The sequence below is a fragment of the Arachis stenosperma genome, chromosome 8 (assembly GCF_014773155.1).
Source record: "Arachis stenosperma cultivar V10309 chromosome 8, arast.V10309.gnm1.PFL2, whole genome shotgun sequence".
In the NCBI taxonomy this organism is placed as follows: Eukaryota; Viridiplantae; Streptophyta; class Magnoliopsida; order Fabales; family Fabaceae; genus Arachis; species Arachis stenosperma.
This window is the reverse complement of record NC_080384.1, coordinates 4,022,568-4,045,401: the sequence shown is the minus strand read 5'-3', so window position 1 is coordinate 4,045,401 and position 22,834 is coordinate 4,022,568. Positions and strand designations below refer to the sequence as shown.

The 22,834-nt window shown below is 33.7% G+C and overlaps 3 protein-coding genes and 2 non-coding genes across 7 annotated transcripts; 3 read left to right on the top strand and 2 right to left on the bottom strand.

Annotated features, from left to right (window-relative positions):
- The first annotated feature begins 3,242 nt into the window (after nt 1-3,242).
- On the top strand, nt 3,243-8,348 carry LOC130944189 (endoplasmin homolog). The gene is made up of 15 exons (XM_057872378.1): nt 3,243-3,413; nt 3,551-3,671; nt 3,784-3,937; nt 4,029-4,109; nt 4,232-4,343; nt 4,440-4,566; nt 4,666-4,804; nt 5,411-5,513; nt 5,638-5,837; nt 5,933-6,148; nt 6,239-6,404; nt 6,629-6,767; nt 6,868-7,018; nt 7,130-7,534; nt 7,824-8,348. The coding sequence occupies exons 1-15, from the start codon at nt 3,347-3,349 to the stop codon at nt 8,064-8,066; spliced, it is 2,424 nt and encodes an 807-aa protein (XP_057728361.1). The 5' UTR covers nt 3,243-3,346; the 3' UTR covers nt 8,067-8,348.
- A 320-nt stretch (nt 8,349-8,668) lies between these two features.
- Nucleotides 8,669-8,752, top strand: TRNAL-CAA (transfer RNA leucine (anticodon CAA)). The gene has a single exon. It is a non-coding gene; the product is annotated as a tRNA-Leu (tRNA).
- Nucleotides 8,753-9,574: 822 nt separating this feature from the next.
- Nucleotides 9,575-12,615, bottom strand: LOC130945260 (pathogenesis-related thaumatin-like protein 3.5; the record flags this gene model as incomplete). Its single annotated transcript, XM_057873992.1, has 2 exons — nt 9,575-10,606; nt 11,864-12,615. Coding segments are annotated over 2 exons (999 nt in total), but the record flags the coding sequence as incomplete, so codon positions are not given.
- Nucleotides 12,616-15,381: 2,766 nt separating this feature from the next.
- LOC130947147 (small nucleolar RNA Z279/snoR105/snoR108) lies at nt 15,382-15,488 on the top strand. The gene has a single exon (XR_009072556.1). It is a non-coding gene; the product is annotated as a small nucleolar RNA Z279/snoR105/snoR108 (small nucleolar RNA).
- Nucleotides 15,489-16,515: 1,027 nt separating this feature from the next.
- Nucleotides 16,516-21,169, bottom strand: LOC130945186 (protein PSK SIMULATOR 2). Of its 3 annotated transcripts, none has more exons than XM_057873893.1 (13): nt 20,961-21,169; nt 20,559-20,851; nt 20,013-20,326; nt 19,832-19,924; nt 19,634-19,727; nt 19,251-19,344; nt 18,980-19,077; nt 18,754-18,823; nt 17,995-18,095; nt 17,800-17,916; nt 17,578-17,654; nt 17,421-17,465; nt 16,516-17,303 (listed from the first exon to the last, which is right to left on the bottom strand). In XM_057873893.1, exons 2-13 carry the CDS (start codon nt 20,787-20,789, stop codon nt 16,796-16,798), a joined length of 1,842 nt encoding a protein of 613 aa, XP_057729876.1. In that variant the 5' UTR covers nt 20,790-20,851; nt 20,961-21,169; the 3' UTR covers nt 16,516-16,795. The 3 variants fall into 3 exon arrangements, with proteins under 3 accessions (XP_057729876.1, XP_057729879.1, XP_057729878.1); XM_057873896.1 differs by having other exon boundaries at nt 20,975-21,169; XM_057873895.1 differs by having other exon boundaries at nt 20,559-21,130.
- Between the last annotated feature and the right edge of the window lie 1,665 nt (nt 21,170-22,834).

Sequence of the window (22,834 nt, the reverse complement as noted above, 5' to 3'; positions counted from 1 at the left end):
GATCAATTTACTAATTTAGAATAAATATTTTTTATTTTTAGAAATAGTAATGAAAAAATATTTCAAAAGAAAACTATAAATATCATAAAGAGTCAACTTCATAATCGAAAGAGAGACCTTTAATCAAGTTGATAATGAAACAATTATTCAACATTTTCAAAATATAAAAACAAGAAGAGAAGCACCTTTAAGATTTAAAGAGAAGAAAGTTAGCAACTAATATAATTTTTGAATTTTTTTTTGTATTCAAATAATTAATATGCACTTTTATTGATATTAATTAATTATATTAAAAAATTAAGATTATGATGGATTATTATTATTTTATTAATTTTTATTTTTGATATTAATTCATATATTTAGTTTCTTTTTATTATTATTTTTTAATCTCTTATTCTAGGTGTTTATTTTTATAAATCTTGCTAAATTAAACAAAGTACTGTATATTTTCTTTTTATTTCTCTTTTATATACACATACAATTTATTATATTATTTCTCTTTCATCTAATACTTTTTTTCTCTTCTATTTATATTTCTTTCCTTCAATATTTTGTTAGTTCTTATTTTTCTAAATTTTACTTTAAGTTATGTATTTGTTCTTATTATACCTAACGTTTTTTATTTATGTGTAATATACATTCTTATATATTTTATAGAAATATGATTTGATTTGATTAACTTGCCAAAATTTTTTGAAAAATCTAAAGCTAAAGCATAAAAATATATTTATAGATATTTTGTTTTTTTAACTAAAAAATGTAATATTTTTTGCCATATTTGTTGAAATCGTAAGTTAAATATGAATATTAATTTTTGAAATAGAATAAACATATTTTAAATTTTTTGCATTTAAAAATAATATTCTATTAGTGCTAGAATTATTTAGATGGATAAGTAATAGTGAATATAGAATTATTTAGGATGAATAGAATTAAGTACATCTTTTTATTAAAAATATAAATTTAAAAATATTATTTTCAATTCACAATAGTCAAGCTCTAATTGAACGATTGTATGTTCAAAAAAATTTTAAATAAATAAAATAATTTTAGATATATAATTTTTTAAAATTTAATTAATTCAAGATATTTATTATTGTCGATTAAAAAAGTAAAATGAAATAATAATTTAATATTTCTATACTCTTAAAATATTATTTATTTATTTTTCTAGCATTTTTTATCATCCGGTGATCACATTATATAATTTAATTCAATAAAATTATTTATCATCATTTGATTGAATAAAAATTTTATTTTATCTGAAAATTTTAGAATTTCTCAACCTCAAGATCATCCATGTTAAATCATTAAGAAATATAACTGAAAATGTGGAAGTGTTCCTTCATTTAAGAGCATGATTGAGATCAGAGAGTTTTGCTCTTGTAATTCTTTGATCTTTGTCAATCAAAACCTTCTGTATCCCGAATAGAACTGAATCACAACTCAACTGTGGGAAAAGGGCTACGAATGCGGATTTGATGTGTTGGAGACCAAAATTTTGAAGTTATTATTTATATTTGAGTGTGACACTCATTAAACCCTAAAACCCAAATAAAATAGTATTTTTGGTTTTAATCTCATTTTTCCAAATCAAAAGTAATAATGACTTATTTAATTCAACATTTATGACAATAAATAAGATCACCGTTATATAAGTCATTTAATATAAAATTACTTAATTTACAATTATAATTAATATATCTATTATCCATAAATATATTAAGAAATAATAATTTCCTAACAATCTTTCACTTAGGCTATACACATATATTTTGATTATTTTTTTGAGATAATCACATCTTATAAATTTTATGCGCACATCTAAATGTTATTTTCCTGATTACTTTAATAATCTGGTCTGTCTCATATATTAGTTATAAAATTACCGCAATTTTTATCACATTAGTGTCGCAACGAAACCACGATGATCGCCATACTAAAATACTCAACCCCATAGATTAAATTTGGATGAGAAAATTCAGAATTTACATGCAAAATGATCTCATGCGTGCCTATTTTCAACTGGTCTAACTTGAATAAAAATTTTATTTATTCGGTGACAGACTCATATGAAACTGCAACGACAACGCCCGGGCTCATAGCGACGGCGACCAAGTGATGAGTCTGTGGAAGAAGAAGAGAAGAACTTAACGAACTCAAAATGAGAGAGAAAGATAGAGGGGGAAATTTATCTAAAAAACAGGGACTCGACAGAAAAAATGTGACAATAGGCTCAACAACGATGGTAACGGGATAAGCAGCGACGGGACATGAGCTGTGAAGGGGTAGGCGGCGATGGGCTCAAGAACGACGATGACGAGAGCCATGAGTTTTTTGTGAAGAAACCACGAAGAAGAAGACTCTGGGTGAGGATGACTGGGTTTCTCTAGCATGACTATAGAGTATGGATTGAAGCTGTGAATCACTGAATATGTGATGTGAGGCAAATCCTATTTCCTAAAAAGTGTTTATATGTATATATCTAGGACAGGTACACCCTAAACCCGATCCCGAGCAAAATCTACCCTGACTTGGGTCAAGTTATTACCCTCTCCAACTAGGTATGGACGGGTTGGGTGCTCCTGTATTCAGGTATTCCTGCCTAGTCTAACCACGTATTGATGCTCTGTTTATTAAGGATTTACTGCTAGCCAATAAATTGCTACGCACACAAAGCAAGATTCTACTCTTAATAGTTGTTTAAGCGGACGAGTGAGATAACTACTCAACAAATTTAAATTGATTAAGACAAATACTAATTATTTTTAATATTAAAAATTTTAAGAATTTAATTTTAATTATAACTTTATAAAATATTTATAATAATAATTATTATATATATTTATTTTATTTTTTTAATAAAATTTTTATATAATTTTATGTATTATCCTATAATTAATTTACGGGAGCATATACTAGTATGTTAGTAAAATCCATGCAGATCTAAGGCCACCAGAAATTGCCACGTATACAGAAAAACTGGAACGTCGAACCAATAACTTGGTGCCACGTTTCACAAGAGGCAGTGGCATTGCCAATCGAATTGATCGTAGACTTGGAATTACAAGTCGTTCCGTAGGGTCGTCCACAACATTGACGTTCTCCACGTCAAGGGATACAGAATAAGCCAATAAAACCAAGCCACGTTTCGAGACCACATCTTCAACCGTCAGATCATCCACGGTGGCAAAATGGAGCGAGTCAGAGCCCCGGTTCTGAAGTCCTCGTAACGATCACGGTAGAAATGCAAAACCCAAGTATATAACGAACCAGAGATGAGTGACTGCACTGGTAGAAGTGTGCAAAGCCGAAGAAGGTACTAGAAACAAAGCTAGCTACTACGATGAGGAAGTGGACGCTCCCTTCCGCTCTTCTTCTCCTTTCTCTCCTCCTTCTATTTGCAGATCAAGGTGAGCCATCTTCATTTATTACACTTCTTCATCTTCTTTTCTGCTTTCTGTTGTTGCTAACCGTTCCGTACCAGGTAGCTAGCTCTTCTACTTCTTAGCATTTCTAAATTTGAATCTGATTTACGATGTTTGGATAGGTCGCAAGCTTCAGGCAAATGCCGAAGCTGATTCTGACGAGCTTGTAGATCCACCTAAGGTTGAGGACAAGATCGGTGCCGTTCCTAACGGTCTTTCCACAGATTCAGATGTCGCCAAGAGGTGCTTCATATTAGATTTTTGTTTTCTTCAATTCTGTTAATATTATTTTTGCTTTTGTTTTTGGTTAACCCATTATTTGGTGATTGAAAATGTGTGTTTGTGTGATTCTTAGGGAGGCGGAGTCGATCTCGAAGAGATCTCTTCGCAACAACGCGCAGAAGTTTGAGTTCCAGGCCGAAGTTTCTCGGCTTATGGATATTCTCATCAACTCTCTCTACAGCAACAAGGATATTTTCCTCAGGGAGTTGATCTCTAATGCTTCTGACGTAAGCACATTTCCTCTTATGCAATGCGTTTCGATAATCTTAGACTTCAATTTTCTGTTGATGATGAAAGCTCCCCGTCGTATTATTTTAGGCGCTGGACAAGATTAGGTTTCTCTCTCTCACCGATAAGGAGATTCTGGGGGAAGGTGATACTGCCAAGCTCGAAATCCAGGTTAGCACTACAAATGTTTGACATTATGTCTAAGTAATGAATATATTAGCACAAGTGTTGTTTACGTGGTTTATTTATATGTTTGTTACTAAGACATTTTACTGCTTGTGGTGAAATGACAGATTAAGTTGGACAAGGAGAAGAAAATCCTTTCCATCCGAGACAGGGGTATTGGTATGACAAAGGAGGATTTAATAAAGAATTTGGGGACCATAGCAAAATCTGGAACCTCAGGTATATATGATATAGCTTACGGCTTATGGCCTTAACTGACAGAATTCCCATTTCTAAGGAGCAAATGCATTAACTGAAAACTAACCATACATGCAGCGTTTCTTGAGAAAATGCAATCAAGTGGTGATCTCAATCTTATTGGGCAGTTTGGAGTTGGTTTCTACTCGGTGTACCTTGTGGCTGACTATGTTGAAGTAATTAGCAAACATAATGACGATAAACAGTATGTCTAATTTTCACACCTGATATGGCTTTTTTATTGAGTTTGTTAGACTGTTGTCCATGGAATCTTGACCTTCCTTTTTCTTCTTAAAAATCCCAGGCATGTGTGGGAATCTAAAGCTGATGGAGCATTTGCGATTTCTGAAGATACATGGAATGAACCACTGGGACGTGGTACTGAGATTAGGCTACACCTCAGAGATGAAGCTGGGGAGTACTTGGAAGAGCATAAGCTTAAGGTATGAACCTAACTTTTAGTATTGTTTTGTAGAGTTTAATTTTGATATCCTGACATTTATCTAATTAGATTCATGCATTTAGATTATTTTTTAAGTAGCAGATTTGGAAATTAGTTATTTTTTGCTAACATGACAATACACTGTTAGTTGTTTGTGTAAAATTCTTTTACACAGACCAAGCATGAAAAAATTAAATTCTTGTTTTATAATAGAATTAACAACATGAAACTATACTGATTAGTTTACTTGCACATAGGACTACACCATGGGCTTTTGTTGTATTAATCTAAATTGCAAGTGTGTACTGTGCACTTACAACAGGCATATACTGCGTATTTTCTTTGCTAAGGATTATAGATGTGTATAGAGGTGTATTCTCAGGGCAGTTTTTGTTTCATGGTTATAAGTACTGTACCTTTTTTATTCAGAGCTGTTGCCAAACTTTTAAGTGGGCGCCTCGTTATTTTCCTACTAAGTGTTTCATGTTTATCTTGTATTAACATATATACAATTTTTTGGTTGTTTTTTGTTTCTTCATTTTGTGTTGCTTGGAATTCAATTATAGTGCATTGTGGAATCTAATTCACTACCTATTGATTGACACAGGAATTGGTAAAAAAATACTCTGAATTTATTAACTTTCCTATTTATCTCTGGGCAAGCAAAGAGGTTGATGTGGAGGTCCCTGCTGATGAAGATGATGAATCATGTATGTGTTTACCATTTGTAACATTGCAAGATACTGATTTTTTTTTTATCCTTAACTTTTCTCCATTCTATAATACTATCACAAATTTTGCTATCTCTCATACCTTAGTTTACTCTTTGATCAGCTGAAAGCAGCTCTGAGGAAGAAAGTAAAGATGATGATGCTGAGAAAAGTGAAGATGAGGAAGAGAAGCCCAAGACAAAGACAGTGAAGGAAACGACTTATGAATGGGAACTTCTAAATGATGTGAAAGCTATATGGCTGCGAAATCCAAAGGAGGTTTCAGAAGAAGAGTACACCAAATTCTACCATACTCTTGCCAAGGTAATGTTTCCATCTTAGTTATTCACTGGACATTGTGAGGGCATTAACTTGTTAATGTTCATAGTTGTGGGTTTAACTGTTCATATTTCCTGCAGGATTTCGGTGATGAGAAACCTTTAGCATGGAGTCACTTCAATGCTGAAGGCGATGTTGAGTTCAAGGCAGTGCTTTTTGTGCCACCTAAAGCCCCTCATGATTTATATGAGAGTTATTACAACTCTAACAAATCCAATCTGAAGTTGTATGTTAGACGAGTCTTTATTTCAGATGAATTTGATGAACTGTTGCCTAAATACCTCAGCTTCTTGAAGGTAACCAAGTTGTGCTGTTATTGCAATTTAGTTTGTTTTAACGCGATCAGAATATTTTTTTCTGAGATGTCCTTTTGACATTGAGAACAGGGCCTTGTTGATTCTGACACGTTGCCACTTAATGTCTCCCGTGAAATGCTGCAACAACACAGTAGCCTGAGGACAATCAAGAAGAAACTTATCAGGAAAGCCCTTGATATGATCCGTAGGATTGCTGATGAGGATCCAGATGAGTCCACTGACAAAGATAAGAAAGGTAGGTTATACTAAATATATTGGTTTTGTGTGCTTGGAGTGCCAATACTTAGTTGGTCTCCATGGGTTTCATGCAATGGGGGTTCAGATCCTCCATGCTTTCAGCATGTTGCATCATGCATAAATTTTGTCTTTCATATATTATGTTTTCCATTGTATTTCTAAGCGGTATACTTGAACCCATAAACCCTTAAATTTGACTCTGCTTCCTCCAACTTTATGCAGAAGAGGTATCATCTGACAATGATGAGAAAAGAGGTCAATATGCTAAGTTCTGGAATGAGTTTGGAAAGTCCATCAAACTTGGCATCATTGAAGATGCTACTAACAGAAACCGTCTGGCAAAACTGCTGAGAGTTGAGACGTATGTTACTTGATTCCTTGCATTTCTTTATTTATTTGCTGCAGTATTATTTCCCTCCTTTCATTAGTTGACAAAATATTGTATACTTGATTACTTACAGCTCCAAGTCTGAAGGTAAATTGACGTCTCTTGATCAGTACATCTCCAGAATGAAATCTGGACAAAAGGATATCTTCTACATAACTGGAACTAACAAAGAACAACTGGAAAAATCTCCTTTCCTTGAGCGGCTTAGGAAGAAAAATTACGAGGTATGATTTTCTCGCTGAATATACTTGTTTTCTGTTTCTTACTCTCCATAAATTTTCTCCAGTGGGAGCTAAGATGTATCTTCTAAATGTTTGTATTTTAAACTGGTGCAGGTTATTTACTTCACTGATCCAGTTGATGAATACTTGATGCAATATCTTATGGATTATGAAGATAAAAAATTCCAAAATGTGTCCAAGGAAGGTCTGAAAATTGGAAAGGACGCCAAAGCCAAGGAACTAAAGGAATCCTTCAAGGATCTCACAAAGTGGTGGAAAAGTGCACTTTCCAGTGAAAATGTTGATGATGTGAAGATATCTAACCGTTTGGATAACACTCCTTGTGTGGTGGTGACTTCGAAATTTGGTTGGAGTGCTAACATGGAGAGAATAATGCAGGCACAAACTTTATCAGATGCTAGCAAGCAAGCATACATGCGTGGCAAGAGGGTTCTTGAAATCAATCCTAGGCACCCTATTATCAAGGAGCTCAGGGAGCGTGTAGTAAAGAACCCTGAGGTACATTCTTGACTTGAATACTTTCTATTAGCTTTTGCCTTTAATTTGTTGTGCTAATAAAAATTGAGGTGATAATAATATCATTAAAACAGGCCTTCTTTTCTTTTCCTTTTTCCAAATTTGTTTTTTTGCATGCTAGAATTAAGTCCCTTCCATTGATTGATTTGATTCTTATGAATGCTCTCGAAGTGATACCGATCTCTGCATACCTTATCTGAATCATTGTAACCTGAGCAGACTGAATTAAGGTTTATTTTGAGTTTTTGACCCAATTTGGTTTGTTCTTCAGGATGAGAGTGTGAAGCAAACAGCACAGCTGATGTATCAAACTGCTCTCTTTGAAAGTGGTTTCTTGCTAAACGACCCCAAGGATTTTGCATCTCGCATTTATGACTCAGTGAAGTCCAGCTTGGATATTAGTCCTGAAGCAACTGTGGAAGAGGAGGAAGAAGCTGAAGAAGTTGAGGCCGAGAGTGAGGCCAAGGACGGTGCATCTCCTGATGCTGATGCTGATGCGAAGGACGAGTTGTAGATTTTGAGGCAGACATTTCCGTACTGACTTCAGTTCCCCTTTTCTTTGTTACTTGGTCTTTAGCAATTTGAGAAGCCCCTTTCAGAATGATTTTTGCTTCCATAAGAAAGTCTAATAGAGAGAAACATTAGTCGTAAGTTACTGTAGTCACTTTATCCCATGGAATTTCGCTTAGCATTTTAGTACACGGATGAAGAAAATTACGCTGTATTTTTATGTGGAAAACTGCATCATGTCTTATTTACAGTGACTAGCAAACATCCGTTATCCCTTTTTTATTTATTCCATGGTGTCCGATGGCATCACGTTGGGGCAATAGATCTACTGACACCCCGTTGTGGATATTTATCCATCCTTATATTGGAACAAAGTCTCTCAAAGATATAGCAAAGAAAGGTAGAATAATGTCGCTCATTAAAACCCGTGATGCTTAGGTCTTTTGCGGAATATTTTTTTCTCCCCTTGATCGCGGTAAAGTACTAAATATTTTATTTGTTGATACATTAAAATTAAGTTCAATGTTTAATTATTTATGTTTAGCAGATCAGGCATGTCATTTATAACTAATATCTAATCAAGTTAAATCAAAACGTTATGCAAAAGTCAGGATGGCCGAGTGGTCTAAGGCGCCAGACTCAAGTTCTGGTCCTCGTGTGAGGGCGTGGGTTCAAATCCCACTTCTGACAAAATTTATGTTTATATAACTAATAAGCCTTTTTTTGTAAATTGTCGAGATAGTGGTAGCATAAGTACGCGACCAGGACCAGGACCACCACCCATAAGTATGACGAAATTAAAGCTGCCGTTGGAGAAAGACATATAGTTTATGCTAGTAGGATTTAATAGTTTACACTTCACACTACACAAACACTATCTGATCTAGACAACCCAAAAAAAAAAAAACACTATCTGATCTGATCTGAAACGCATAATGAAGGGATCAAATATTAATTATGCTTCCTAGCTAGCTAGCATAGCATAGCGTCTATTTCAGTTGCCCCCTAAAATAATGATATCATCCACAAATAACGTCAATTTCAATATTTAACATTTTGACTTTAATACTTAGTGATGAGGTGTACCCACCTGTGATAGGGTAAGTGCCACTCAACCATAGGACGCGCATGGTAGTGAGTAGATTGGATATATGATATGTAAACTTCAACCACTCCTAAATAAAATTAAGTCATCATTGGCATGGCTAAAGTCAAATTTTCCCTTCTAACACACACCCTTTAATTTTATTTGATCCTTTGGAGTCGATTTTAACTAATAATTAGATCAGGATATGCAAAAGAAAAAGTCTAGGGAAATAACTAGGTGTAGTCAATTTAAAGATAATTAGTTAAAAAATAGTTTTTATTTTTAATTTTGAAATTCAAAAAATTAGAATAGTGGAAGATTTTTTTTTTGTGATGGACTTATTTTTTAACTAGTTGGTTCTGAATGAGCTATTCTAGTTGGTTTTCTAGTGAGATTGGATCAAAAATATAAATTAATATCATATAAAATTAAATTTTGAGGGGAAAAAGGAATAAAGGTACATATTTGATTGAAATTAGAATGGGGGATAAGATATTAAGATAGGGGAAGATCCAGCAGATCAGTAGTGGAGGAGAGATAGCTGGTAACAAACGATTGGTTGGTGAGGAATGGAGGGTTACACCCACTTTTAGCTTACTGCCAAACCATCATAAAAAACTCCGGTGCTCCATCACATTCACACCACTTATATATATTTATGGATCGGATGCTAATTAATTTCAATTATAGCGGTCCCAGGACCAACAACAGATATTAGATAGATGCATCGAAACAAAAAGCTCCTTACCTTAAATACGCCCCAACAGTAAATTTAATGAACACTATACTCAAATAAAGACTGATATACTCTGCTTTAGGTAGCTAGTAGGAGTTCATTTAGCAGTTTTTGATCATGAAACATGGTCTAACATTCCCGAACCAATAAATGAATCTCATCATCGCCCACAAACAAAGAATTCTATAGTATATGCCTACGTATCCCTCTTCTTTTTGCGAGAGCTTTCTGCTTTCTGCTTTCTGCTTTCCCTTCAGATGACTCACATGCTTGTCGCCATGTTCATGTCCACGGGCCCTACTGAACTCACGTCACGTGACCCATACAGGCCGGATGAACTAAAAATGAATGTTTCTAATGAGTAGGGCCCTACCATACAAAATTAAAAAAAGAAGACATGGCTCACATGGGCCTGGCTCCGTGAAAGATGCCCAAGGAATTAACATCAATAAGATGGGGGGTAAAAGTGTAAAACTAAAAGAGCAGTTGCCACAAGCGCCAAATTGCCATAATGACGATGAAGGCTGCAGTGGATTGGGATTCCCTAGCACGAGTGCACGCTGACCATGGTATTTCACTTTGGTCTAGTGCACCTACGTACACCATTCCTCCCTTGCTCACCTGTGGTGATGTTGGAGTAGAGGACGAAGATGGAGATGATGACGAAGAAGATTCGTTACTATCTGAGTTCGAGTTTTGTCCCTCCCACGATTTCTTACTACTGCAAAATCACATTCATCAAAATAAGGATAATTAAACACTATTCAAACAAGTAGACTAATGGTGAGTAAAATTGAGAGCTTACCCTTAAAATGTGTGTAAGTGTAAAGTATTATTTTGGTTGTTCTAATTTGGTGTTTTAATGTTTCAGATGTCTTATTTTAATTTCAAAAATTTTTAAGGGTATTCAATGTTATTATACAATTAAATTTGACATAAATAATAAAAGTCAACAGTTGATATTAGTATATAATTAAAATACATTCACCAATGTAAAACATTTTCTTTTAATTATAGAGCATTAATGATTGATAAATAAGATTTGGATTTTTTTTTATGAGAAGATCTACAAGAAAAAATGTCATAAAAAATTTTGGTTATGTTTTTTTTTTATAAGAAGTTACAAAAAAGTTTTAGTTATGTTTTTTTTTTTAACATAGAATAAGATATGAATTAATAATAACATTTTTAACATTTATGTCCGTCATTCTCATAATTATTTGTATCAAAATTAACAATGAAAAATATCAAATTCATTTGAAATAAAAATAAAACATTTGAAATGAATTAAAATTTAGTTTAAACGTTGATAACCAAAATAATATTTTAGCGGAGGTTTAAAAGTTCATTTGAATATTAGTATTACTATACGGTGCTAAAATCTAACTTACATGATATGGAGATTCGATACTAGAAACACTACTTATTTTATTCAAGAGACGGTTCCCTATTTCTGAGACCACATGCTGAATTTAAAACTAACGAAGCTAACAAGGATTGAAATTTGGAGATGCATGTTTCACGGGCACACATACAGCTCTATTATCATGTACCCACCATACTATTGTGCAACAATCCATACCATGAGAAAATTAGATATAGCAATAAAGTGCGAGAAGAAAAAGGTTTTTGTTTTTGGTCGACAGTAATTATGAAGTCTATAAAAGTAAGAGCATAACCACTGCTGATACTATACTAAATTACCAATCACCGAATATGATGTAATTGTTTGTTGTTTAATAATTACAAGTTCTATTATTATTGTTGCAACTTGGATACTAACTACTACTTTATGTCCATTCTTTATAATATTGTTCACAAATCACAGTCAAAACAAATAGTGTGTGGGACAGAAAAAATGCCCACAAGCCTAAATGCCACCAACGTTCATATTCATAGAAGGACGAAAATACCCTTTTAACCGTTAGCGTGAAAAATAAAAAATGAGGGGCAATGTAATGATATATTGAAATCTAACCTGGGGTTAGTATCAGGGGAAGGACAAAACGTAATGGTGTAATCGGCAGATGCGCACGTAAATGTGCTCGTCTTGTCGTCATACGCGTAGCTATACGCGCGTGGGCACACGCTCTTGAACACCTTCGAGTAAGACGAAGGCTTGCAAGTGTCCGGTGAGCGGTACGCGCCGTCGCAGCAATACTGCGGCAACCGGAACGCATCGCACGCGCTCTTACACGCCACGCCACGTTTCCCATCCTCGCTCATAACCCTCAGCTCCGATGGACAATCGCCATTGAGGTCTCCCAGGCACCCCGTGACGGTGCAGTTTTCGCCGGAGCCACCCTGCGGAACCACCGTGATCGGGAGGTTGTAACCGTCGACCAAGCTGACGTCAAAGAAATCTAGTCCTCCGGCGCCATGGAGGGTGAACTCTGCCAGGGTTGCCGGCGGCGTGGCACCGCTGCCAGCACATTCTAGTTTGCCGGAGCCGCAATCGCCAGTGCCGCATGAGAATTTTCCGGCGGAGTCTTGGGCGCAGAGTGTCCTGCCCCAGAAACGGCCACCCCAGGTGGTTGGTGCCGTGATGGTTTTGGACTCGCCGGTTCGGAGGGCGAAGCCGGTGACCGGAAGAGGGTCGACACCAGCGTTAGTGAGAATTCCCGGCCACACAGTGTAGTCACATTTGTTGAGTAGTGTGAAGGTAGTTGCTTTCCCCTCTGCAAATTTGTGTTCACACCCACACACATTAACATAAAATGGAAAACAATTTCATTATAATTTGGTAATAACATGATTTATGAAGTGATTTACTTACCTGATAATACACACAGTGTTATTAGTACTGAGATTGGATTTATTAATGTGAGCTTATTATGCTCCATGTGGAAGTTCAATTAGTTAGTGTTTGTGAACCTAGGAAGACGGTGAAGAAACGGTGGAAATGGAATCTGCTGTGAGAATAATTATTATTTATAGGCAGAAATTAATAATAAAGCTGGCGGGTAGACAGGGAGGGAAGTAACGTTCTGCTTCAACTCACCATTTATAAGGATTTTATGTTTTCGTAACGCTATATTATTTTGTTATTAAATGAAGGGATAATTATTTCATTATAAAATAGTATTCGAAAGGTTTGTATTGTTAAAGAAAAAATAACGTGATTAAAAAATAAAAGATATTATTCTTTTTAGAAAGGTTAGACAACTTTTATATCTACATGTAATTTAAATTTTTATAAAAATATTTAAATAATTATTTAAGATATGAATGAAAAAATAAAATTCTATCACTAGATTTCTTTTTCATCTTTTTTTTTTTTAATTTCAGTCATTCATTAAAAAAATACAAAAAATATCTAACATAAAATCATCAAATTTTAAATATAAAAATATTTCATTAATATCTGATTAATTATAAATTTTTTTAGAATTTGCTTTAATATTCATACATTCAAAGTTATTTTTATCATTAATAATATAAATTTGAGAGTATCATTTTGGTGATTTATTTTGCTGACATAAAAGATCTACTATACCTAGCTAGATAGAAGTTGAGGGGGTCTCAATAATTTTCATGGGTGCAGTCGTGCAGACAAAGACAGGCATTTGGTAGTGGAAATTCTGATAGGTGTATGCTATGTTGTCTATATACACTTGCCTAATTTATTAAAAAGAGATAAAAATTAATATTTAAATTAAAAAATATAAAAATAAATAATTTTTTAATATTTAAAACTTACTAAAAAACAACTTCTACAATTTCGACACCAAAGTTAAAAGCATGAGAAAATTGGCCATTCTGATATGTGTTAGACACTCGAATTTGCTGCATGATTTTTATTTCAAGGCGATGGCTCAATTTGTTGCGTGTGGCAAAGCTCTGCCACATTTTTCTTTGGCATTTTGTTAGCGTTCATATATATTATCTTTTCGGCAAAATGCTATCATTTCTTTATGTTTTCATTTTTTCCCTTTCTCTTAGTTGGTCAAACTCAATAAGTACTATAGTTAGATGAAAGTAGGCATTTTATGTGTACGTAGTACCTAATCTGGCTTGATATTATCTTATTCATCTTATTTTGTTCAGTAAAATCTTCTCGATAAAAATAGCAGAAAACAAAAGAAACAGGATGGAGCTCCATTGTGTATTGTTCTGTTTACATATATTTTTCCTGCTTATGTATAAAACATTTTGGATAAATTATGCAATTTGTCTTGAAAACTACTTGATCTCTAATATAAAATTCTAATAGGGTCATAACTAGCTAGCAGATTAATCCGTCTTTTAATTACCAAATAAAATCGTTTAAGCCGTCTTTTCGTCTTATACAATTGGTCAGAGTCTTTTCGCCAAGGACGAAAATTCCCCTACCTATGTTCATAATATATTAAATGTTTTAAAATAACTTAATTTATCAAATTTATATATATACACACTTTACCCAAAACTACCTCACTAATTACTTATATCAAGTAGAAGAAGAAGAGACACACTAGTATTTTGTAACTTTATTTCTTGGAGAATATTTTAACATAATCCCAGTCAATATAAATTAGCAAAATATAATATCAAGATTAACAAATAGGCAAATCATGCGCAACAAGCTTTCGTCAGAGATTCGGATATAGCAGCATACTAATTAAGTCTTTGTTTTAGTGCATAATCATGGAAATCCAAATAAAATGGCCACTATGTTCTCGTGTAATTTTGTATTCAAGGATTGATCAATGAGGTATTAGGTATTCAAGTGATAGTAATGTTTGAGCAACCACCCAATTAATCATCTCGCACGCTTCCAATATTTTTTAAGATAACACCAAAGATGACGCAAAAAAGCAATGAATCCATTCTAAAGACGGTATTTTATTATGTTAGTACCAATTTGCATTTCAAGCTTTTTTTAGTTTCCTATCATGACAAATACCATCGCTGTGTAGGTAGCAACGCTTATGCAATGAATATGGCTGATTTTTGCTTGGCGAAATAAAGTGTATGGGTATTAGCTATGAAATGGAAAGTACAATAATCATGAATCATGACATATTGATATTAAACAGTAGGATATGTTGCATAACTTGTGAATTATATAGAGAAGACAGCTGGTTGTAATTCAAATTTTCATGAGGGATTTCACTTAAGGTGCTTGAGGTGACTCAAAGAAGCCTAATTCTTATTATCCGTTGGTCCAAGTGGCTAAGCTCAAATAGGGAGAAGCTTTGTTCTGCCTCTGGAATCTTGACATTTAACTTAGAGAGCTATGGAAGTGCGGAGTAGAAGGCCAAAGGAAGTCGTGAGAGTGCAAGTAACCAGAAAAATGAAGTGTTAGAGTAATAAGGAAATTGTTTATAGGATTTTAGGATGCAAAATGCAAGGGAATAGGCAGGGCTTGGAGGAGAAAATGCTGGTTTATGAAGCAGAATAAAAGAAGAGGGGGGTGCGTCCCACATCGTTTGAAAGTGTTATGGAGAAGAAAGTGGGGTGTTATAAGATGACAAGAGCAAGAAATTAGAAAGCATGATCCTTCAGGCAGTAAAGGGGATATGAGGAGTGGATGGATCTCGCCATTAAGAATGCGAGTTGGGTGTCCTTCCCAAGCCTGGTTACGACAACTTGGGCACTCCCCCTTTTTCCAATCTGATCCCTGTCTTGAAGGACAACAAATTCTAATTTAGTCTTAAATTTTTTAAAATTAAAATTTTTGCTAGCATGGTTTAAACTCTTAATATTTCTGTTTGAAGGTAGGGTGGTGTATTTTTTACTAAATGCAAAAATTTTTTAGTCATTATTAAGTGGATATTGAATTAAGGATTTCAAATCAAATACAATAAGTGGACGTTGAATTACCAAAAAATTCTTGGTTACTAAGGAGAAGATTATTAATGTTTTTAACATAAAAATTTGTTTTAATTTAAATTATAATTAAGTTATATAATAATATTATATTTTTTTTAATTTGTGTGGGTTATTAATAATTTGCGTGGTTGGATAGAATTAGGATTGGGATACTTTTAGAGTGTGATTCAAATTATACTCTACTTTTGTCACTTCTAGATAGATGATAAGAAAGAAAGAGGAAAAAACATAGAAGAGGTTCGATTTGCACAAAGAAAAAATTATGTTAATATCTTTATTTGTATTATTATATGTGAAATAATAATTTTTTAATAAAAAATAAAATATAAATATTTTTATTTATTGTATTTTATAAATATTATAATTTTATATATTTAATTTAAATTATTTATCTAATACATATAATATTTAAATGTAAATTTTTATTATACTAATTTATTAAAACTATTAAAACTAAATTCGTATTGATAATTATTGATAACTATAACCAAGTAGTATTGGAAACATAAAAAAAAAAATATTTTTCCTTCTCTTATTCTTTTACTTGTGATGAAAAGAAAATTTTTTGTGGGAGAATATTTTTGGCAAGACCCACAATTTTATTTTTCTTTTTATATTTTTTAATATCCAAACAAAAGAAAAATACTTTTTTCCATTCATTCTTTTTTACCTTTTTTCTATCCTCTCATTTTTATAGCAAACCAAACAATTAATTAATAGAGAACTTTGAAATGCTTTTCTTCAATAACTAAAATGTCTCTGCACTGTATAGTATCCTTTATAGAAGTTTCAGTCATAAATGACCTTTATAGAAAATTCAGTCATAAATGCATTTTACTCATTCTCATATGCTGCTATAAATTGTAGGACGATACATTCACCCACCAAAGAATTGTCGAACAATCTAGTTATACTTCTATTTTGCTGTACAAAACAAATTTGAGAACTAATAAGATCTGGGGTTAGTTACTTATAAAGATATATACATATAAATTAAGGATGAAGAAATGAATAATGAATACTATATAGCAAGAAAGAAACTGGACTAGCAACGCCAGCAAGAGGAAGAGAAGAAATGAATTCAGAATGAAAGGTCTCAGTATCCTAATCCATCCATGATATCCAAAACGTTGTAGTTTTGTTGCTCTGAGCCGAGTCTCGTACCCATACCCGTACCCAAGAACTCCTTGACAGGCGAACTGCTAGCGCTTTTGGCCATGTACCGATCTCTTCTTGATTCTCTTTTCTTTGGAGCATCAAAATCCATGCTTTTGCTGATTCCAGGACGGCTCCTCCTTGTAATCACCTCCTCTAACAACCTCCTATCCTCTTCAGAGACTTCACGTCCCAGCGTCTTGTCACCGCTGCCGTCTGGGGAAAGGAACTCAAGCATCTTGGGCTGGAATCTCCCTTTTGGAGGAGATCGCATAGGCATTTGCTTCAGGGTATTCTGTCTGGATCTTACAAAGCTTATCAGATGGTGAAGCCATGCCAACAATTCAACGATGTAGTTATCGATTTTATGCTTATCAGCATAATAGAGTGTCTGGATGCGCATCAGCTTACTACTTTCAGCGGGTGTACTCTCACCAAAGTCGTTACCACTGCAAATCAGAACAAGAATTATCATCAATTCATGAAACTCAAGCTGTTATTAGTTCACACAGCACATGTAAACACAATCATAATCCCACAGATATACAACTTTATATATAGCTAACCTTGTGTTTGCCCATTCACCGATCCATCCAAAACCTTGATGTGCTCTGTCCAAAGTAAAATATGTTACATAAAGCAATTGCATAGACTTCTAATGCAATTTTATATATGAAAATAGGGCCAGCATGGGAAACCAAAAGAGTTGAAAGCATATCTTACTTGATAGTATTTGTGGCAAATGGAAGAAGGCATTGAAGAGTCTTATCCATTTCGGCTTTAATCTGAGTGATCGGCAGCTACAAAAAATTGTTATTTTATTTAGGATAATGCACAACGATGTAAAATTCAATCTTCATGAGCAGAAGTGACCAACTCGGAGAAAGTGACACCATAAAAAATGACTGGTAGGAAATGAATATATCTGCAACTTGAAGGGCATACCTCTTTTGTGACATCAATGGATTGCAACCGAGAGGGAAGAGAACTCTTGATATTATTAGGCAAACCATGATATAACGTGTCCCTTGTATTTGGGGGAAGGGCTGTTGGGCGAGAGGCCTGATAGAGAGAATTTTTTATTTAAAGAAAAACTGAGGTGATGTCACTACAAATTTAATTAGCAAGATAAAAACTTACAATCATATTTATCTGATTGATGATATTAGCATAGTGCAGTGCAAGACCAGCTTCGCCCAGTCTTTGAGAACCTTTACTATAGTTATCGGCAGCAGCAGTACCTACCATGAATTCACAATTTCATTAATATTACAATCAATCATCATACCACCCTTACAACCTACCAATAAGATTGACATGATAGATAGAAAACACAAGATTTTCACATGTCTTGATAAATGACTAATATAAAATCGAGGATTTAGGGATTCTTTTTGTAGTTTTAAGAGTTTTCCCAAATGCTCTAAGACAGTATGCTAATCCAAGCAGAAAAATCATGTACAAGAAAAACAGCTGTAAAATTACAATAAATAATCCCTCTCATTCATGTGATTCAAGCTAGAAAGATAAAACTGAGCAACTAAGTGGAAATTTGAGCCAAGAAATTTTAAAGAAAACTTGGGAAGCACCTATTTTCAGAGTTTCCATCCTTAGTAAATGTATTATGTGTAAATAATATGCTATAAATATCTTTCATTTCAAGTAAGTTTAAATTCTAAACAAACACGTGTTCAGACTTCCCAACAAACATGTCATACAGACAGAATGCAAATAATTTTCTTTGAAGCATGGCAGAGGGTCGTGATAAATTGATTAAATTTAGACTTCAAAACCTAAGGTCGGAAAATCTGATGAATTCTTAATAAATAAGGACAAGTAGATGCCCTCTATGCTAGCAGCAACATATGGTTTTTATCTCAGAAAAGACACGTGTCATACCGTTGTTTCCGAGGAACTCATGAATAGTTTGATGCATATAGGTAACGATATCAACAAGCTTTTCAACTATCTGCAATAAAGCAAATCACATAGAATAAGTACATTGCTTTAAATAGACGTAGACATAGAACATTTACTTCTAGTCAACTAAATAAGGTTTCGTTCCAACAAAGGAACCGAAAAATACAATTAGGTCCAACATTAGGAATTATCCCTTCATTCATACCTCTTCCATGTTTCTGGACCAAAGAGACTTCTTTTTCAAGCTCCTCACAATCTTTCTTTGATGCTTTAGCTCACTTTGAAAAAATGTGATACCCTCACCTGAAATTACAAGGTATATAGAGCTGTCAATCATTAATTAATTTCTGCATACTTCGCTTTGCATGTGTCTTGCATATACTATGTACATCCGATTGAAGATCAAAATTGATTATCATTGGAAAAACAAATATCATTAGACATTCTAGGGAAAAGCATATAATAAATTTTCTAACCTTTTAAAGGCAGATTTAAGGACTCCATTTCCTTAATCTTTTGCTGATAATCTTGTTCAAAACGGTCATAAGCATTTAATTCATGGTACAATTCCTACATACAAAAGGATAAAAACAGTAATTCAAAGATGGACTACACAAAAATCTGGAATGGTACCCTTATTTTAACAAGTAAAGAACTCAAAAGAATACCAGAAGTATAAAATAAAAATTATATGAACAACATATAGATACAAGCATAATAACTCAAAAGTCAAAACTATGTAAAGATCAAAGATCTATTAATCAAAATCATTCAGCAAACACGGAATAACCAGAATGACTTGTGCATCCATCAGTTTGTTGAGGCATGCAAAGATTAAAAAAATTGACAATGGGCTTACAGAAGTCTGCTGAGCTAGACTGGTAATCTCCTGCATTGTCTTTTCTGCCTCTTCCTTGGATTGCATATCACCCAAGGCATGGTCCAAGTCTAATCTGAAATTTTTGTTCAAAATCCGAATGAGAAATGTTTTTAAATTGTAATACTCTAAGAATTCAATCATGGAAATTAGTATAAATGTGTAATCGTGTGATAGCACCTTGAGAAATATCGATCTAGATTGTGCCACTGCGGATCTTTACACATATTTCCAAATCTTGCTACTTCCCGTGAGAAACCACAAAGTTCATCCCTATAAATTGCCCCAAAACAAGAGATAAATAAAATAAAAAGAACTTCAAAACTCTGAAAGACAACACTGATCCTTGAATGCACTAAACCTTTTGTCAGCCGCAGCAAGATTAATTAACTCAGTCATATCAGTTGAAACTAATTGTTGAACTCCTTTTGATTGTAGAATCTCCTTTTTAAGGAACTGAATGTTCTCTTCAGAAAGTGATTGAAACAGAATTGACCCTTTGGTTATTGTATTAGCTACTTCAAAAGCCAATATAGATATTCTTTTGCCTCTAGAAGTCATTCCAGAGGCAAACCCGCTATTGGTGTTTAACTTTGGCATGCCACTCCCAAGTGAGTCTAGAACATCAACCGCCTTCTCACTAGCTCTTCCCAGAAAAGAGCCCCTGTGGATGAACTGCCAAAAGGAAATATACACAAAGATAGTAACTCCACAATTAGAATTAACAACATACTGTATTTGAGGGAAAATCACTAAATCAAATAATGAAGTCAAATCTATGAACTACAACAGAAACAACACATGTGAATCCACTTCCAAGTCAAAATTTTGTAATTTCTCTAAATCCATGGAAAACTAACTGCATCCCATTAAGACATAGAAAGATCAGTACAGATTGGAAAAATACCTGTTTTGCCCCTTTTGGAGCGGGACTGGAGGATTTGAGTTCGCCGGAAAAATCAGCGACCTGCTTCTTTTGCTTTTTACCACGACTATTACTCCTTGAATCTGAAAAAGTTTCTGACTTTTTGTTGATAAAGCTATCTTCCTTCTTAAGCTTCCCAGAAAACCCCAAAGTATTCTTCCCTCGCAGCTCAGCATTGCCCTCAGCCATGCCAGCTGAACAAACCGCTCCCATTTTTTCTTCAAATAGCAAACCCAATGCTTCCGCTAATTCAGCTTTTACTTCAAAATCCGCAGCTTCAAGAAGAAAAAGAAAGAGACTTTGTTAGGTGAGAGGTGGAAAGTGGAAAAAAAACAAAACGCCATCTAGGAGACCATGGCGGTTGAGTAATGGTAATATTAGTACCTAATTAGAACTACCTATAGAGAGTAATGGTTAGGGAGATGGAGAAGAGTGGAATTAAAAAGGAGGAGAATGTGAATTGGGAATGGAGATGGAGATGGAGATGGAGAACGAGATAGGGAAAGAAAGAAAGAAAAGTCGCTGAGAATTTACGACTCTGGAGGGTTTGACTATGATGAATTGAAAGATAGAGAGATACATGGCATGACGTGTTTGTGCTGTGTTGTGTTTTGTAGCGTCGACGACGATATTCGTAACGTTGAATATTTTGAAACCCAAATAAATGAAAATGAATAAACTAAGGTGCTTATTGGTAAAAGTAAACCCTTTATTTAATTAAATAAATGAACTAAAATTAAAAAGAGAAAGAGAAACGCGCAAATGGAATGTAAGGATTGGAAATTTCATGGGATCGAGTATTTGACTCGGAATGAAGGGAGACGTGGCATGCTATGAGACGAGATCATTGAATATCTATCCATGGGCTCGTGGACATTAAACAAAAAAAAAAAAAAAAAAGAAAGCGTTAAAACCCAGGCGGTGGTAGTATTAGTACAACGCAACTAGCTTGCCACCTTATTCCCCCTCACGATTTTTTCTCTCTGCCTTCACTTTCTACGTAAAACTAATTACAACTAAAACTCTGCATTTAGGATATAATAGTTCGTAGTGAGTAAATAATAATTCTGCAATATAATAATCATATATCTGCATCTTAACTCATAAGTTTAACAACCATTTGACGTGATAAAACGAGCTAATATTATCATATACATTTGAAGGCTACGTGTAACCTAAATCAACACATGGTCAAATGTATGTTTCACAGTTTTTCTTATTCAAAGACTTTGAGTAGTCATATAAAATTACTGCATAAAAATAGCATAGGTAAGGTTGTGTTTCAAACGTTAATTTTTTTAATTAGTTTTAAATAGATTTAGGAGCATAATACAAAGCTCACGTGAAATATACTCCAATATATTGTCATAAAAAAAAACACAAATTATTTTGTATATGTAAAAGTTATTGGTGTTTTTTTTAGAATATTAATGTTTATGCTGTTTAACAGTATTGTGAATATTTAAAGTTATTCTGACATAACACAGGTGACGTGTTGGAAACATGGCATCTTTTTACGCAACACGTAAGAAGGGTGTTATTGTGTTAGAATAATTTTTTTTAGATATTGTTTGCTACCATTTTAAAGTAGTTTGACTGCTTTTTCAACATGTAGGGAACGTGTTGTCAGCCTACTTGCATGTATGCAGAAGACAATGCATATTTTGAAAACTGTTACACAATAGGTAAATATTCCTGTATTACTCTTTGTTGGTTCCGAGAGACAGAGGAGGCTAAATTAGTCGAAAGATGATTATCAGTTTAAGGACGTAAGGTGTCTCTAGTGTGCTAGTTATAATGTTAGGTTGCTAAGTGCAGAGCAGATAATTGTTGAAAGCATCTAAGTAGTAAAAAAAGGTCGAAAATTATCGAATTTATTGGCGGAAATAATCTAATGGTATAAATGTCACCAGTAATAGTTTACCATCGGACTTTGTCTCTTTAACGCTAATAATCGTTGAAAAAATTTAACGGTAAATATTACTTAATGACTAATTTTTGGGTGGCATTGTCATAGAAAAAATCTAACGGTAACATTAGCGCCGATAATTGAGTTTTGCGCCATGATTACTATCGGAATTTTTTGTTAGTAATTCTGACCGTAATATTTTTTTAAGAATTTAAAGTTAAAAAATAAAATAAACAGCGTCAAATTTTATTAGACACAAAATCTGATAATAATATTTTTTTGAATTACAAAATAATTTTTTAAAATATTTTTTATAATAATTATAACTTATTTAGAATTAAATAAAAAT

What these genes read in the sequence shown, in the direction of transcription:
- LOC130944189 (XM_057872378.1), top strand. Translation starts at nt 3,347, where the DNA reads ATGAGGAAGTGGACGCTCCCTTCCGCTCTTCTTCTCCTTTCTCTCCTC. An exon ending in TTAGGAAGAAAAATTACGAG is followed by an intron (nt 7,019 to 7,129) that starts GTATGATTTTCT and finishes AAACTGGTGCAG; the next exon opens with GTTATTTACTTCACTGATCC. An exon ending in GTGTAGTAAAGAACCCTGAG is followed by an intron (nt 7,535 to 7,823) that starts GTACATTCTTGA and finishes TTTGTTCTTCAG; the next exon opens with GATGAGAGTGTGAAGCAAAC.
- LOC130945186 (XM_057873893.1), bottom strand. Translation starts at nt 20,789, where the DNA reads ATGGGAGCGGTTTGTTCAGCTGGCATGGCTGAGGGCAATGCTGAGCTG. An exon ending in CTTAAATCTGCCTTTAAAAG is followed by an intron (nt 19,078 to 19,250) that starts GTTAGAAAATTT and finishes TTGTAATTTCAG; the next exon opens with GTGAGGGTATCACATTTTTT. An exon ending in GGTGAATGGGCAAACACAAG is followed by an intron (nt 17,304 to 17,420) that starts GTTAGCTATATA and finishes TCTGATTTGCAG; the next exon opens with TGGTAACGACTTTGGTGAGA.